The sequence below is a fragment of the Pleurodeles waltl genome, chromosome 1_1, assembly GCF_031143425.1.
Source record: "Pleurodeles waltl isolate 20211129_DDA chromosome 1_1, aPleWal1.hap1.20221129, whole genome shotgun sequence".
NCBI classification, from domain to species: Eukaryota; Metazoa; Chordata; class Amphibia; order Caudata; family Salamandridae; genus Pleurodeles; species Pleurodeles waltl.
Genome location: NC_090436.1, coordinates 56,693,810 through 56,712,135, shown reverse-complemented (window position 1 = coordinate 56,712,135; position 18,326 = coordinate 56,693,810). Strand labels below are relative to the sequence as shown.

The following is an 18,326-nucleotide window of genomic DNA, read 5'->3' as shown; positions in this document are numbered from 1 at the left end:
GAATAAAGCATCCTTTATGAACTATATCCGGACAGCATGATCTTGAAGCTTAGTTTTATGTTGGAAGTTTGTCAACAGGCTTAACTGATTCGTAAGGTATGGAGGGCGGACTTTGTCTGTGAAGATGGAGGAAATGACCTCTGCCAACATGGAGGCCTGACAGACCGCCCACCATACTCTAAATAATCGCCTAAGTCCATTGATTTTGTCTGCGTTGTTAACTGGTTTCCTCTTTGCGTTCTCTTTGCAGACTGTGTACGATGAGTGGTTCATAACCTTGTACAATCTGGTGTACACGTCACTGCCAGTGCTGGGAATGAGTCTCTTTGACCAGGTACGTGAGTCTTTTGAATGTCTTAGCCCTTCTGGGTTTCATGCTGACGTTTTGCTGCACAGTCAGTGGTGTCTCTGGTACGCTAATGCTAGAAATGAAAGAAGCACTATGCCACAGATGAAACCCACCGCAAATTACAGAGTTGTCTAAGGAACTATTTCAGACGTAGGGAAACAACAAACTTAGAAAAATGGAACTGGAATATTTTTATGTTTTAAAGGTTTTGTAAAATGGGATATTTTCTAGCTTTGAAAACAAATTGCTGAACAGTGTTCTATAGGTTCATGCTTCTCTCTCCAATCCAATTTCAACACTTTGAGAATATTTAAAAAATGTCATGGTGACGCTACTCTTGGTGGCCAAAACTGTTTTGGGAGGTATCAACAGTATTTTACTCTGGTTCCAAATGAGGGGCCTCCACCTAGTGTCTGATCCACCATCACTAACTCCAAATCCACATGTCTGGTGACTCCATCCAGCAGTACTTCAGACAGGGCTGGCATAAGGAGTTTACCAGCCCAGGTGAAGTGAAAATGTGCTTCCACTGCAACTCCATATTAATCCCCTGAGTAACTCTCCCCACTCCCCCGGCGCCCCTCCAGCAGAGCCAAGCACCCAGTGTTATACAACAGTAGGTGCATTGGTTCAGCTCATGGCCCAGGGCTGCTTAGTCAGCCCAGCCCTACAGCAGGTGTCACAGACTGCACTCACTCCAGTACTGAGCTGCAAACATTGGGTGGAGTGGTGTGAAGGAGCGGAGTTGACACAGTTCCCTCGCCCCTGCCTTCAGAAAGCGCAAGAGGCTGAAGGAGATGGGTACTGGAATAGATCAGTCTAGGGCTTTGGTTGCAGTGTCATATTTCTAGCTTTGATTTCAGTATTCTGTCCAGAGTAAGAACTTGTCTATGTGCATCAATGAATAAGCAGCAGAACCTAGTTTAAAAAACGAAATTTCACTTCACATGGATGCTCCATTCATTGATGTTGGTTCACTTAAGTAGCAGAAGTAGCGAGAGTGACATCACACACCCTTTGATCCCTGATGACATCACAGTGTTGAGACCATGCCCCAAACTTCTCACATCAGCAGTCTTTTGTTTCCTACTGTGAGACTAGATTTGGGAAACGAATGGAAACTACACAAAGTAAAGTTATCATGAAGATCGATGCTTTTATGCCTCTGCCTTCATGGTGCCTAGATCAGAGGTAGCAATGCAGAGTGTATCAAAGGATAAGGCAGTAGTATTGGTTGGGACTCCTGCCCATCTGTGTTTGCTGCCCAAGGTTGAGAATATATCTTTCATAGAGTAGTACATATGTATCTCCTCTTTTGGAGTTACAGACCACAAAGTTTGGTGGTCTGCCACGCCCCAGCGTGTGCTGGCATGCTCCACCTCCAGCATCCAACATCAAGCACAAAAGGAACACTCGCCGACACCGTGTCACAGTGGTGCTCTAACAGAAGACTGCGCTGGGTTTGTTGTCGCAGGATAGAGGTAACTTTATAAGACAACAACAACAGTAATACAAGCAGAGTGAAGAAGAAGAGGCGCCCAGAAGTTGTAAGGTGTGGAGAGGAACAGAGAGGCGAGTCTGGGAGTGATGAGAATCTAGGAAGTGCACGGGGCTGTGCAGTAGATTCTGAAGAAGACTGTGTAAAGGGAAGGGTGTGAATGTGTGGGTCAGGAAAGGGGTTGAAGCAGAAAGGACTGAAACAGGAGTTCAGATGTGATGCTACCAAGCAACTCGAATGAGGCGAGGGGAAGGGAGGAGAGGGTCTACGGGGCAATCTGGACCAAACGTAATTTAATAGGCTAGATTCTCTGCAGCATCGTAGCTCCCCACATCAACATTCATGCAGAAAACAAGCAGGGGCACTACACTAGTCCTGTACTGAAATGGGTGTGGTTTGTCATTGAAGCTTATCGTACACTTTGTAATGTAAATGTTGAATCTGTTGACTCTAATTCTCGGTGTCCCAGTGCCATGTGCAGTAGAGAATATGTGGGATCTACTATGACAATCCATGTTTGTTTCTATCCTTTGTTCACTAACACGACCAGCGGAGATGGAAACGACACGCTCCCAGTAAGTAACATGGGTTACCCCATGATAGCTTTAGACAGGATGCTCAAGCCCGTTGCATGGAAAGGGTGTGTGTGGAATGCATGCCTGGTACTTAAAAGAGACTTGGAATACTTAAAGAGACACTGTTACTCCCTTTTACTAATTTAAAAATATGTTTTTGCCAACTTTGCTGTCAGATAACACATAATCAGATGCTCCTTCGGCCCCTTATGTTATGAAAATCATGTGTGCGTCAACTATAATATTCCCCTACTTCACTCAGAGGCAAGGGGTCCATTAAAAAGCAGCTGCTTGCATATATATTTTCACAAAGCATCGAAGATAGTAATTTCCATAGCTGTTTCATAAGATTCCTTCATGTACAGCTGTAGGCAAGGAGTTTATTTTTGCACAAGTAGCTTGACCACTAGAGGACCCAGGAGAGATATCCTTGGACGTGGTCATATTTAACACGCGTGTGCTGCCCGAAACCTATGGATGCTTTATAAATACGACACTAAATCGAGGTTGATAATATTGACCTACAATAATATCATACACACTGCATTGCCTTCCACTGCATCAGCAAAGCAAGTATATAATTGCTATTAGAACATTGGAATGTTGGAGGCTTCATTGCAGACAATGGAGTGCTCAGGGCTTTTAGTGGCTGGTAAAAGCCTGGAGCATCAACATTCCAATCTTCTTTGTTCAAAGCAACAGCTGTGAGCAAAGGCCTCAGGGAGCCGAGGGAATTTCACCCCCCTCGGGCTCTGTGAGGCCTTTGTTTTATTTATTAAAACATTCTGCCCTCTAGTGTCAGAATGTTCTAATAGCCTTATAGCCCTTCGTAGCTGGCCTATACCGGAAATCAAAGACCCACTCCCTTGCTGAAGGCCCTCGCCTTCGGCCTTTAATGCTGGATATGGCCTTTAATGGCTGGTATAGCCTGCTACTGCGGGCTCTAAGGCTACATTATTACCTCCATATCTTCTTAGCTGGACTTACCTTGCAATGTAGAGTTTGGGTCGATGTAGTGGATGTGATATTGTTGCCATGTGATATAATGGATGTGATATAGAGGGTGTATAATAGCTTTTAATGTCTTGTGATATCAGGTATTCGTATATTAGATCATTTTATCAAGGTTTATCCCTTGGGTATTGAATTTTGGATAACATCCCTACGATTTATCTAAGAGAAAATAAATAATATGTTAGTAATTAATCCCTGCTAATCCTCAAACATACCTCCTAGACAATTACAGCCTCCGTGATGCAGCAGCATGACTCCCAATTAGATCAGTAACTGGGTGATAGAAAATATCTTTGTGTTAGGAGCAAAGAAAGAGCCATGAGATCTGAGGGAAGGGAACTTGCTGTTTTTTTTATGTCGAGAAAGGAGCCAGATCTAGGCAATGCTAGAATCAGCCACAATAACTCACCGATACAGTGACATGGTGGTTGCAGTGGCATGGTGGTTGCAGTGACATGGTGGTTGCAGTGACATGGTGGTTGCAGTGGCATGGTGGTGGCAGCCATGCCGAATGCAACTTGTGTATGCGTCAGCAGACCTTAGGTTCCTTCCTGGTTGAGACTGTTTCTTGAGTCTGTGCCTTAAGCATCTGGCCTTTCTTGAGCAATTTCTTGTAAATAATGCCTTAACTAAGCTGCTATCAGGACTTGACTGTAAAATCTGCCTGTAACATAAGGTCACATGATGGGCAGCTTTGGCCATCCTTTACATTTTTCTAAAAGCCTACCTCTCTCTCTGAGAGATCTTTCCTGCACTTACCTGGTAATGGTTCTGTTATGATGGGGTTGCACACGTCTTTAGCAATTAACAGGGAGGCACAAATCACTAAAAAATATCACTTCTTCCCATAAAATATTTTATTTTGTATTAGTCAATAGAGCATCTACTCTTACAGTCCAGGGGCCTCCAACTTTGGTCCATAATGGAGGAACCTCTGCCAGATTTTAAGGATATCCAAAGCGGTGTCTTTGTGTACAATGCTTTTAAAACTTTACTTAGTCCGTGGTTAATCTAAAGGCCTAGTTTGAATCGTCCCTGGTGGGCAAATGTAGCACAGATCTAGATATGGAACCTTGTTTTCCTTTGATGTGATGGGACCCCATTACTGTTACAAGAACAACACTCAGACTGAGAACAAGGCCTTGGCATGTCATTGGTTTGGACACCTAATATCATGTATTAATGTAGCACTCACAATGGCGTGCACTACCCGCTGGTGTGAATCATAAACCCCAGAAGGTTAAAAGACTTATTCAACAAGCTAGGACTCAACCTATGATTTAAAGCAAGTGCATGACCTCACTGAACATAAACAGCTTGCACTACGCATGGCAGAAAACCATCTGAGGTAAAACTTGGTGAACACAAGAGCAGACAGTGTCCCTTTAATGAAGTTTTGTTTTGTCTGGTATTGTTTGATAGTAGACGCTTGGAAAAACTACTTTTTGTAGTTTCTAAAGTACACACTACTGCATGCTATGGCTTGACGTCATCGCGTGTACCATCTTTCCTCCCATGCCCTACCCTTCTTGACTCTCATCCTGTGTTACTATGACCCCCAGGATGTGGATGACCGCTGGAGCATGGAGTACCCACAGCTTTACGAACCCGGACAGAAGAATATTTACTTCAACAAAATAGAGTTTGTCAAGTGCATGTTCCTTGGGATCTACAACTCCCTCATCCTCTTCTTCATCCCATTCGGCGCCATGTACAACACTGTGCGGGATGATGGAAAGGCCATCTCAGACTACCAGTCCTTCGCTTTGGTGGCCCAGACGTGCTTGTTGCTGGTGGTGTCTGTTCAGGTACTGTATGACTTGTCTGCGTATCACACAGGTGTAGGTCTGCCTGCACCACAGCTCTGCAAGAATAATTGGTCTCTGGTTGCTGTGAAGACAAAAACACATCAAGACCCATATTTACTAAGCCTTTGCATTCCTCTTGCATCACGCAAGGCAAAGTGGGCAATGTACAGGCTTATTTGGGATTTACAGAACCACACAAGGCTTGATTTGCATGACTGTGTGTGGTTTTGTAAATTAATGTAACGCAACACAGCGGCTTGCGCTGCATTGCGTTGCATTTCTTAGGGGTAAGTGTTCCATGGGTGGAGCATGGGCGTTCCCGTGCATCCACCCATACTTTTCACACAATTCAACATTAAGTTTTATAAAGCTGGAATTGCGTGAACTTGGTACGCCTACCACATAGAGGCACAACACAGAGAAATATCTTTAAAATACCAGTTTGAATTATTTTTGTGCTGGAAGGTTTCACTTCCTGCACAAAAACAATCACATTTGTAATGCAGGCATCCTTGCAGCATGGTGCAAAGGTCCCTGCATAGGCTTTAGGCAGCCACAAGTGTGCTAGGGTTACGAAAGAGTGAAGAGAGCCATATCTTTTTTAATATGGTACCATTCAGTTCTCTTCCATTCACGCAACGCAGCGCAACAATTTGCCTTCCTTCACAGTATTGCGTGAATTCTTTGTAAATCTGCCCCCAAGTGTTGTACATGTAGCTTTCATGTTTGATAACTTCATAATGCCATTTCAAGTAGGACACCTCACATATTGGAAGATGTTATGCCACTAACTGGGACACTTGGACTGATGTTGTACTAACAGGTGAAAAAAAACACAAGAGCAACTAATACATGCGCTGGATATCTGGTGTGTTTTCCCACACGTTTAAAAGCGATGTGCTAAATAATTGAGTCTATTCAAACAAAGCATTGATCACTATTTGCACTTTTCTTAGAATAGCCTCAGTTTCTTAGAGACACAAATACTGTTTGTACCTGTTTTCAGCTCTTTTGCCCAGACCTATGGGACCCAATTAGGGGTTTGATAAGAATGAATAACAAGAAAACCATGTAAACATTGTAAATAACTTTTGATTAATGTATTTTCCAAGTTGTAGTTGGCCTTTTATCATTGAAATTTAATAAATGCATGTTTTTGGGGTCCACCATTTTGTGTGCCTGGCATTTCTGATGACATCACAGTTTTACATTACTTTTCTCTTAGCACTGTATCGTAGCCAAAGGCATCTAGATTTCTAAATAATGGTGCAGAAAGAAGAGATGGCAATAGTCGTGTCTTCAGTAGGCACCGTCCACTGCAGACACTAAAAAGCATAACATTTAGGATGAAGATTTTAAAAGCTTTTCACACACAGCTCAGGATCCTGTGAAACTCATAAAACAGATTCTTATAAGATCATGTTCTGCCACTTCTGCCTTTGTTTGGCCCACACAGTTTTAAGGTTTCTATGAGCAGAAGGAGTGTTGAATTCTCCACACCTCATACTTGTTTCTCCTCTCTGAGATTTCTGTTTTGTAAGGGGTGATAATGCTTGTGTGCAGCACAATTCCTCATCTGTTCTTCTCTTCCTCTAGATCGGTTTGGACACCTCATATTGGACGGCCGTGAACCAGTTCTTCATCTGGGGCAGCATGGCTGTTTACTTCGCAATCACCTTCACGATGTACAGCGATGGCATGTACCTCATCTTCACCTCATCGTTCCCCTTCCTCGGTTAGTATCCGACAGATGCACTTGTTGTTAGCTTCCCTATTCCTCCCAGGGTCTTGGAAGCGGATGCTTGATGCAGAAGCCGTGATCTTTACACCGCCATTCCCTGATTAAGGGCCTAATTTAGATATTGGCGGAGGGAATACTCCGTCACAACCGTGACGGATATCCCGTCCACCGTATTGCAATCTCCATGGGATATAATGGGATAGTAATACGGCGGACGGGATATCCTTCATGTTTGTGATGGAGTATTCCCCTCCGCCATGATCTAAATCAGGCCCTAATTTCTGTCCAGTACCACCTATAAAACTATCATCTTCCATTCAATGCATTATTCTATTGAATTTATTCTGGAGGGATTCCTCTGTTCCACAAGGGACCACTGAGTTCTGTATTTGTGTTACATCCCTTAATTCTAACTCTACCACTGGACTTGTTTGTGAGTCTGGAGGGCATCCTTCGTATGATGCTCGATGATGCTATTAACAGGTTTCTTTTTTTTGTGGGCCATGAATGAGGGTGTTTGGACTTCCCCATTGATTTTGACTCTCACTATCCAGTGAAGTGAGTGGGGAAGATAATTTATATCCTTAGCACTGACCGGCACAGGTGAAGCTAACTTGCCTGAATTCATCAATCAGTTCAGCCACAGTTGAGTGCCTATATCAGTGCGCATGTAAAATCACCCATAGTTCTTTCAATCAGTTTTGTAGTACACCTGCATCTTCTTCTTTGGGACCAGGAATTAATTTCACAAATGAATAACAACTTATAGTCAATTCGATGTTGGCATTCTCTGGTTACTATTATGCATATTGCCTTATACATCTGTCTGTTTCATTGGCAATCTGAAGACCCCAGTCTCTGAAATAGAATCCCAGGAAACCAATACTCATCTCTACATCTGTCCTGGGCCTAACAGCTGCATGTGAATGACAAGCAAGCAAATGAGGGAAACCAGGTGTAGCAAGCCCTTGTGGGAGAACTCACCTTCTTCAGCCCTCACAGGTTTATTTCAATCCTGTACTTCCCAGTGGGCAGCCAAGAATATATCCTAACAGTACGTGAGGTCTAAGGTAGCTTCCACAACCTGGAATTATGGGGTTCACCGGTCTTGTGTTGGAACCCTTAGTTGTGGTGAACATCAAGCATCCCCTAGTTACTGCTTTGCTTGGTATCTTCAGAATCAGCATTTCAATGGCTCCTGTTCATTTTCATCCCAATTCCAAGATGTAAACCCAGTAAGTGTTCTGTACTGCAGAGGAGACCTACCTTCTCCTAGGACCTCCAGATAATAAGTTCAAAACCTGCGGCCCTTTACCTTTTGGGGCACTGTGCCAGACCACTGAACAGCAGGACAGTCCTGTTTGGCAGGTTCTCCTAAACAACATCACATACTCTACTCCATAAACTACTTCAGAACACATCACACACACACACACACACACACACACACACACACACACTTGTTCCCTTGCATGTGCTCGAATATCAATTTGCCTGCAGGTATTCAAGCAACAGCGCTGATGCGTGCATTGTCAATAACACCACGGTTGGAGCCTGTACCACGGCTGCCCCCTGTCAGTTACCATACCGCAGCGCCTCCCTCCTCAGGCATACCAACTCAGACACCTTCCACCCCCACACCATCTCAGAGGCACATCACACCTACATAAGCATCAATTCACTTGTCAGAAAACGTTTTCTAATATGATATCATACGGTATAGGGTGGTACTGTGGGGTGCCATATGCACTATATTTAGCATGGTATAATATGGTGGACTAAGGAATGGTGTATAAAACAGTTTTGTTTGGTGTATGATTGAAGTGGTTCCAAAACCTTGGAGTTCTGTGGACCAGCCCTTTATCAATACTTGGAACCCATGGAGCCCACTGAATCATTATTGGAATCCGGGGACCCCCCCAGTGAGTCATTACTAAAAACTGGGAACCTAATCTGTTAATATTACTGAGGCTATGGGACACTAATGATCTACTATCTTGTTTGGACTGTTCTTCACTGGTCACAGGGCATCATTCCCTGAGTAAAGCAAACTTACACTACGGTAGGCTCCACTTACAGGAATTTTAGGATCAAGCCAAAAATGTTATCTATCTGTATGAAGAGTTCTTGTGCGCCTAACCTCATTCAGTTCCTTAATCACCAGGCCACAGCCACTGATGTCAAGGCAAAGGTATCTGATGAGGACAAGGCAAAGGTCTGTCTCATCAGGCCACATTCCAATGATGCCAAAGCTGAGTTGCTTCCTATTAGGCCACAATCCAATGATATCAAGGCAAAGGTGTTTCCTACTAGGTCATTATCCAATGATATCAAGACAAAGGTGTTTCCTACTAGGTCATTATCCAATGATATCAAGGCAAAGGTGTTTCGACTAGGCCATTATCCAATGATATCAAGGCAAAGGTGTTTCCTACTAGGTCAATATCCAATGATATCAAGACAAATGTGCATCCTACCAAGCCACCACCCAGATATTAAAGTTAAAGGGTGTCCTGGTAGGCTGTCATAAAATACAATCATGTAAAAGGGAATATCTTACCATTTATTGCACTCTTGTTTTTCAGGCACTGCTCGTAATTCTTTAAGTCAGCCCAGCGTCTGGTTGACGATTTTCCTCACCACCATCCTTTGTGTTCTGCCGGTGCTAGCATATCGGTTCCTTAAAATTCAACTTAAGCCGACCTTCAGTGACACGGTAAGGGGCTGGCTTTATAAATTTCAATGTTTTGGTGTGGCGCCAGCTGCAAAAACCAGGCACACCTGCTTGAAAACCCAGAGACAGCAAGAATATTCGGATAGCAAGACATGAACATTTTCAGATACTTAAACGGTAATGGCAGGAGCACATTGTGAGGGTGAAGATATTTTGTGGGTTGAGATATGTTATTGAGAAATTGCAGAAGTTATAATGAATGTTGGCTCTTGAAGGCAGGTAAATGCCACATTTTCAGGATACACACAGATTGCACAAGCAGTCCCATTAAAAATCTTTGCATGTGGAAACACTAAACACCTCGTACGGCTCAGGCCATGTGGCCCAAAGTTGGACACCCACAATCTACGGCTATCTCTGAAGGTAAAGCATGGTTTTGTCATGTCAGAGAGAATTTTTTGTGTAGAATGGAGCATATAGGGATATCTGTGTGTAATTTCATTTCTCCTTCTGTGAAATTGCCACATTAGTGTAAGAAGTGGTAACCTAGCTCAGTTCTTAGAGTGAGTCCACTTCTAACAAGTAGACCTTCTTAACATCAGTATCATGGTGTGCAAGAGTTTTCATCATGCGGTCTTTCGTGTGCCTTGGCATCACCCCCTCACACCCGAACCTCAATGCAGCAAGTGCTAAATCTGTATTGGATATGTCTTCCAGTGAGATTTTCCAAGACACACCCTAATAGAGTTAGTGAATGTAAGTAAATGCGCTTCACGTGGTATGCAGCAATGGGCAATGCATGGTCGATTATCGCTGTTGAGCTATCTGCAGTTTCATTCTTGAACATAAATTGGACCTAGCTTGTAGTTCTTCTACTCTCTAATTCTCTTTGTTCTTGGGCGGCCTCTGCTTTAATATGTTCCCTCTTCCCAACTGTAGGAGTCTATATCTATGCCTCTCTATGTATTTCGTTGCACGCCTCTAGAGAGTGAATGCTGGTGTCCTAAGGGACCTCTCGAGTAGGCCACTTATGCTGCTGTTGAAGACCTGAAAAGGAGGCAGAGTCTTCTCTGTTCAGGCTTCATTGGTGTGGAACATCCTAGCAGAGCACCTTATGAAAAGTGAAATGGAGTGAAGTCTGATCCTACGATTCTTCTAGCAAATGTGGTTACTCTGCTCTCACTGTCATTAGAACCTTTCTTTGCTGGAAGCACTCCACAAATCTGAGTTCCATAACATAGTGAAATTAATGGTACGACGGCAAATTGATCACCCAAATACTAGCTACGCAGGTGCTAAGATTCATTAGGATTTAGCTAATTACTTGATTTCTTAATTAGGAATTAGGGGCTATATCTATGAAAAAATCACCAGCGCACCAAGTCACCTTGCTGCGTTGCATGATAGGGAAAGGGCAAGAATACACTGTATTTAACATAATACGACGCATTCCTGTCTTTTCCCAGCCCTGGTGTACAGTTTGCTGCCTCGTGCCAACGCAGGCGTCCTTGAACAATGGTGCAAGGGTGTCTGTTATAAGCAGGATTGTTTTTGTGCAGGGAGGTGTTGTGCCCCTTCCTGGACAAAAACAATCCTGGGAGGCATTTTCCTCTTTCTATGTGTGGAAGTAACAAGGAGAAATTTCTCGTCTTTACCCCTCACCTGGGGAGGCGTGGCATTTTGACGCATTCCCAGATTTACCAATGATGGTAAATCTAGGAATGTGCCAAAATCCATGGGTGGGTGCGTGGGAACACCAACGCTTCACCCATGGAACGCCTTCCCAGGGCAGACTAATGCAATGCAGCAATTTGTGCTGCATTGCATTACTCTAGACTTATCAAGCCACGCAAGGGGGCCTTGTGTGGCTTGATAAATCTCACTTAGGAGTTGCGTCACTCTTGCCACCGTTGCGTGGCAGAAGGGCAATGCCACCCTGGCATGCCCCCTAGGTCCCATCAGTAATTCTGGTTCACAAATTAATACATTGAGGAAAACTCTTTATTATCTTATTTATAGGAAGCCTTTTAAACGTTTTGTTTCTGTAATACAATTTTATGCAAATAAAACATATAACATTAAAAAAAAAGATCATGTAAGAAAAGCGACCTGAGTACCGGAGAAGAACTGGCAGCAGTCTACAGCAATTTGAAGTGGGCATCATTTGGGAATCATTTGGGAAGAAAAGGTGCCTTCCATGCAGAATCTGTTACCTTCTACACAAGTAAAATGTTTCCTAGTAATATATAGACTGTCGATATTGTGCTACAACGTTCCATCCATGGTAGCCGACACAGTAGGAATTGTAGCCACCTCACCATCCTGGAAGGTTTGTAGCGAGGGCGCAAAATCTGCCTCGCCTTAGTCAATTCTGTTCATATGACAACCTATTCCTTCCCCAACCCCTCCTATCATAATCAGACAAACAATTTGGCGATTCTTTTTAACCTCCCCCGACTGCAGGCTCAGAAATGATGCGCTCCCTCCTCTTCAGTAGCAATCAGCGACCTCGAAAAATTAATTTATCTCTCAGACCTAATCAGAAGACTTACTGATGAATGTTGACCCTGAAAGCATCCTCTATAAATATCAACAAATAATCACTCATGGTGTCTAGAAGATTTATACCTAAATGAAATGCTAGCAGACACATGCTAATCTCTGGAGCATAAAAACAGGAGCACAACGTTTATCTTAAAAAACTCTGATGTGCATGAGACCGCAACATAAATAAAATGATTTTGTCCAACATTCACCGTGATCTATGCCAACCCTGACTATTGAGATTTAGCAGTGAAAATATCTACAGGGATAGTTAATCAGAGAAGCAAATTCACCTTTATGATGTAAATCCAAAACTCAGAACCAGGTAATCTGCCACTCCTTGTGACACATTGACAACAAGATGGAGGTGTTATCAGTACAGTTGCAGATCCAACTCTTAGCCCTGGCTGTCAGAAAAGAACTCAAGTCTGTTCTGCCAGGGTCTCAGAAAGCATGAGTTGCCTCCCATCGGTCCTTCGTATAATCCCCCAACATTCCTGCGTCTGCTCCTGCCACTGTCTCTCAATTTTCGTTCAAAGTGCTCGATAGCTATCTGGGTTTTGCCTTCAGCTGTTAGTGGATCGGTCCAGGTTTTGATGTCACTGGCTGCATGGACTAGATCCACAGTGTATAGCACTCCGCCGCTGACTAAGACTGGACCATGCTATACAAAACAAAAAAATGCATTAAATAAGGAATCTCAAAAACAGTTAATTAAATATCAGACTCTAGAAGTAAACATCCACGATATGAAATAGATGGTGCCATTGGTATTTAAAAACAGAGACAAATTTAAACATTTAAAGACACTAAAACACCCAGAAACAACTTATGTTTGCAGAATGTCTGACTCTTCTGCTCACATGAAGCGTTTAACTTTGTAGCCAATGAAAGGAGGAGAAGGCAAACATTAAGTAATCGCGAATCACTGTGCGTCTTGGGGCCAGATGTAGCAAAGACTTTGCGACTCGCAAACAGCGAAAATCGTCGTTTGCGAGTCGCAAATGCGTCTTTGCTATGTTGAAATGCATTTTGCGAGTCGGAACCCACTCGCACAATGCATTTCTGACTCGCAAATAGGAAGGGGTGTTCCCTTCCTATTTGCGAGTCGCAATGCTATGCATTTTGAAAGCTCAGTTACCATCCACTTGAAGTGGATGGTAACCCAGGCGCAAACGGGAAGGGGTCCCCATGGGACCCCTTCCCCTTTGTGTCTGGAAAAAATAATAATTTTTGAGAGCAGGCAGTTTACCTGCCCTGAAAAATACCGAAACTAAAGGTTTCGTTTTTTTTTTTCAAAGTGCAGCTCGTTTTCCTTTAAGGAAAATGGGTTGCACTTTGAAAAAAAAAACTGCTTTATTAAAAAGCAGTCACGGACATGGTGGTCTGCTGTCTCCAGCAGGCCACCATCCCCGTGAGTGCCCCTACTCGCAATGGGCTCGCAAATTGCGGCCCACCTCATTAATATTAATGAGGTGGGTCTTTGCGACCCCATTGCGAGTTGCAGAAGGTGTCTGAGACACCTTTCTGCATTCCAAATTGCGACTTGCAATTTGCGAGTCGCAGGGACTCGCAAATTGCAAGTCGCAATTTGGAATCTTCCTACATCTGGCCCTTGGTCATTTCATACTCTTGAGTACAAATCAAAGCAACACATGAGGATATTCTATCAAATAATATAATTTTAAGGCTGATTCTGCAGTGGAACCCACATAGAGTCACAAGACGGATGTTTCCACAACACGAGAAAGGGCGCAACTGTAAGGTGATTTCAAAATACAGAAAAAAGTCCAAGAAAAATGCCCTTTTTAGGTCTCACCTGCCATACAGGTTTTAGCACTACCTCTTGTGGATCATGCAGAAACATGCAGCAGGCTTACAGCTCCCCCACTGCATACGATTGGTTGGGACTATTGCCATGGGTGGTTATTTTTCAAAGGCCCGCCTTACTCTTGTTGTGTTTATCCCTCCCCTGTAGTGCAGCCTCTTTACTACCTTTTTCATTGGATGACGTGTTCTTCCACGGCTCACATTAAGGGGACTACTTCTTTTTTCTTTCAGCCCTCCACCAGAGTGCATGTGTTGTCTAGCTCACTCCAACATGTGCTGCTTCCCCTCAAACATCCGCCCCCCTCGTGCTTCTGGTTACATCCTCATCTTTACACGAAACTTGACAACTGCATTCCACACACCTCCCTGGTTTACTTTTACAATATTATTTTTTGTAGCCTCCCCCAGGCCCAACCTCAAGCTCTTCCATTGCCCCCTCTCGCTCATCCATTACTTCCCCAAGCCCTAACGGTCCTTTGCATATATATATGCTTTTTAAATTGATTTATTTGTGATGTGCTTGACAGCTGCCATTTGCTGCCCGGCTGCTCCACAGTACAAAAAGCACTTCCGCAAATCCAAAACTGTATTTGTTTATTTACCAATCTAGATGGCGTCCACCATCTTTGGCCAGAAATTAAAAAAAAAAAGCAACATCTGCGCCACCCTTAGACACAAAATGCCTTTACGTCATCATTCATTCATTCATTCATTCACCTCTGGACATTTTCCTTTAATCTTTTTTTTAATGCTGATGCAGTGCAACAAAAAGCGTTGGCAAAACAAATCGGTCAGTTTAAGTTTTCTAATGATTGTTTCACTGATGAGGCCCAATAAGAGTGAAACCATCCTGGGGTTGCTTGGGGTTCCTTCTGGGGGGCTTTGGTGCAGCGGTTCAGGCTGGATGTTTCCACTGGAGAAGACTGATGTGCACATTGCCAGATCCTCAATGTAGAGCCGCAGTGGCTGAAATTAACTGAAGCATGATACATATTTTTTTGTTTTTCTCTTTTATGAGAGTATGGAGACCACCCAGTAGTCAAAATACTATTCCTCCAGGAGCTCGTGGTACCCGCACACCATTCCTGTACATTGAAATAAGACATCTTTACACTGTATTTACAGACACTCCTCTAGCAACTGCAGCCTTTGCTCTGTATTTACAAAAGCAGAGTTCGAGGAACAGAGCAATAAACTCTAATACAGCATAGTATATTTTACAGAATATATCATCAATAGCACTGAGAATACTAATAACTCTAATACTACTACTAATTAAAATAATAATACAATGCAATGTTTACATTAATGCAGTTTGTGTAACAGAAAAATGCATGTTCTAGTTGCTTCCTGCAGCTAAGTTTAATTCATAGCAGGTCATGCTCTGGTCATTATTTGCACTGTGCCAAGTCCTAAACGCTTCATTGATTTAAGCGGTGTTAAAATCTGTGCTGTAATCAGACTACGTTACATTATTCTTTAAAAAAAACTGCAGGCTGTTCCAGATAACATGGCAAGTTTCAGGCCTATTTCATTCTCCCAAATCCAGGTGTTATAAAGGAATGAACAGTAGCCAATCAGCTGCTGAGGTTCAGTCAATCAAACTGCATCTTGGATTTGGCCCAGGTGTACACATAATGTTATGTGCTAATTTCCTCCTGGCCTGTCAGCCTGCAAGAGGATGGGAAATTCACGAACCTGGAAGTGTTACATATTTTTTTAACAAGGTCATGGAAAGCCATGAAAATTGGACTTTGCATGATTTAGTAAATTCGAAAATTGATTTTGTGTAGAGGCTACACCAACAAAATGATGCAACCACAACACACAATCTTAGTAGATCTGGGCCACAACACGTTGTGCTAGTAGTACCAATGGTATGTACTTCATACACAAAAACACTTTTTCTAATTTTACATTATGTTCAAACGCAATAAAAAAGGTTAATAAATTGTCATGTGATGTTGAGAAATGGCTCTGCTTTTATCTTCACATTAGGAGAAGGTGAGACAATTCTTCAATGAATAGGCAAATCTAGAAAACTACTTGCTAATTCACTGAAGAATACAATTAGACAAATTGACTCACACTCCTACTGAAGCTTGATAAATTGAAAACAGAACTGACCTGCCTTGCATGTCAATGCTTCGCTGGTAATCTCTGCCATATTTCCCCTCAGGTCCAGAAGAAGATCCGCGAAGAGAAGAAAAGGCCACCACCTCCTCCGCGCAGGGTGCGCCTCCGTCGTACAAGCTCCCGCCGCTCTGGCTATGCCTTCTCACATCAGCAAGGATACGGTGACCTCATCATGTCCGGAAGAAGCTTTCACCCACGGTCCCCGTTCTCAACAACAGGCAAATTTTCACCAAATGAGAGAAGCAGGCATACAAAAGTGGAGTAGAATTTGGAGAGGCCCCAGCAAGAGTGGGTCAAGTACGGCAATGTTCTCTGTGAGCTACATGTACATGGACTGCAAGACCAGCTTTGTTCTAAGCTTTCACAGGTGCCATGGATGAACTTCACTCGAAAAACAGCCCCTCTCCCAAATGATGTCACATGCGCTACATGATATTCCATCCTCGCCATATTCTTGAGTTTGTATGCTATGGCCAGTAGAAGGACAATGAACAGCCCAGACTTTGACGTACAAATCACTGTGTGCAAACGTTGCCCGTCAGGGACAGCGGCCAATCAGCCTCAGCCTCTGCTAGTCATCAGTAGCATTTTATACTTCAAGACTAAATTACAAATCTGCTAATTTACTGCTCAAATGAATAGCCTTGTTTATAAAGCAGCATATGCAACCTAATGTGTGCCTTGAAGCATTGAAGATGCCACCAAAGAAATTGTGTTGATGTTTACAGTTGTTATCCCCTCCTTTAATTTCTGTCACTGTCTCCTAACCCTGCATTGGTCTGTGCCATGCTACTCCCTTCTGTTTACGATGATCTGTATCTTGGCAATCTCCACAAGATGCTCGTGTTCTCCATAAACTGTCCACATAATGGGTTCACTTACTGCAGACGCAAACATGGACTTCGCGACAGGCTGTGCATGAGGAAGAACCCTGGGATTTGCAATTGTGGGCTAAGGCTATCTCCGCTGAAAGAGTCTGAAGGCTGCCTGCTGTCCGTCATCAAGGCAGAGGATGATGGTGTGAAGATTAATTCAATGCACTACATTTAGCCCTCCAAGTGACCACTTATAAGGATGTGGTATTCGTCAATATGAAAGCCTTAGATATACTCTCAATCCGTCCACCACCAAAAGCATAACTACTCACTTCAGTGTAGAAAAATCCAACAGGAAATGACCAACTGAGAAATTATTGGGAATGCTTGACTCTATTTTGGGGTCCACTGCCAACGTTTGCAATAAACCAACACAAATATGAATTAATGACAGAGCAACTAAAGTCTACATCACAAGTTAAGGACCATGATTGTATTAGAGCTAGAATATTTTATTGCACTGTAAAGTTCTCTAATATATTATCATGTCCATCCTACGATGCAACTGTTGTGGTAGAATGCTTCATAAGGTGCTTCTGTTTGTGATACGCGCAAGATTTGGTGGAACAGGATGCAAAATGAAGATGGCATTTTTGGAAAGCAAACTACTGCATCCTCTGTGCTTCGTCTCTGTCACCTTGTCCTGTGCTAATGGAATGCAGCTCCGGGAATGAACCTGCTTTGTTGGACTCGGGTGTGTTGTAGAGAAAACATCTAGACTAACATCGATAGTCTACAAAGTTCCAAGACGGCTCTTGTAAAAGATGCAGTCAGGTATCACTGGCTCAAAGCCTACACTGCATAGATTGTCCTGTAGTCAAACAGCTGAAAAGGTGATGCGAATCCCCATCCCAAGCCGGTGACCCAGGGAACCCATTCTTTGGTACTGTATGAAAGTGATATAAGTTTTAGAACATTTGGCTGGGCATCTGTGTTGGAAACAAAATGGATCTATTTTCAAATAAATGTTTTAAAAATATTTTAATATCAACAATGACTTTAATTTTAAATTTGCAAACTGTGCAATAAATGCAAAACAACTAGAGTTCATTTATTGACTTGTTCTAAAACGTAATGCCTACAATGAGCCTAAAGATGAAGATCCAGATCAGACCTACTTGACCAGACTGTGAAATTCTGATTTGTAAACCCCTTGTACACCTCCTTATTTATCAAAGCACTTCACTAAAGCATTGCAAATTTAACTCCACTTACAGTGCCTCAATCGTAAATTCTTTTCTTTGTTCCAAGAGTTTTTAGAATTTATCCTTGGGAGTTAGAA

General features: G+C 42.9%; 1 protein-coding gene across 3 annotated transcripts in view; it reads left to right on the top strand.

Annotated features, from left to right (window-relative positions):
- Positions 1-18,089, top strand: part of LOC138263029 (phospholipid-transporting ATPase ID-like) — a 490,165-nt gene extending 472,076 nt beyond the window's left edge. For all 3 annotated transcript variants that reach the window (XM_069212438.1, XM_069212444.1, XM_069212431.1), the window contains 5 exons: positions 251-334; positions 4,999-5,244; positions 6,841-6,979; positions 9,571-9,701; positions 16,213-18,089. In XM_069212438.1, the coding sequence (XP_069068539.1) occupies positions 251-334; positions 4,999-5,244; positions 6,841-6,979; positions 9,571-9,701; positions 16,213-16,434 (822 nt within the window). In that variant the 3' untranslated portion in view covers positions 16,435-18,089. The remainder of the gene's footprint in view (positions 1-250; positions 335-4,998; positions 5,245-6,840; positions 6,980-9,570; positions 9,702-16,212) is intronic.
- Positions 18,090-18,326: the final 237 nt, after the last annotated feature.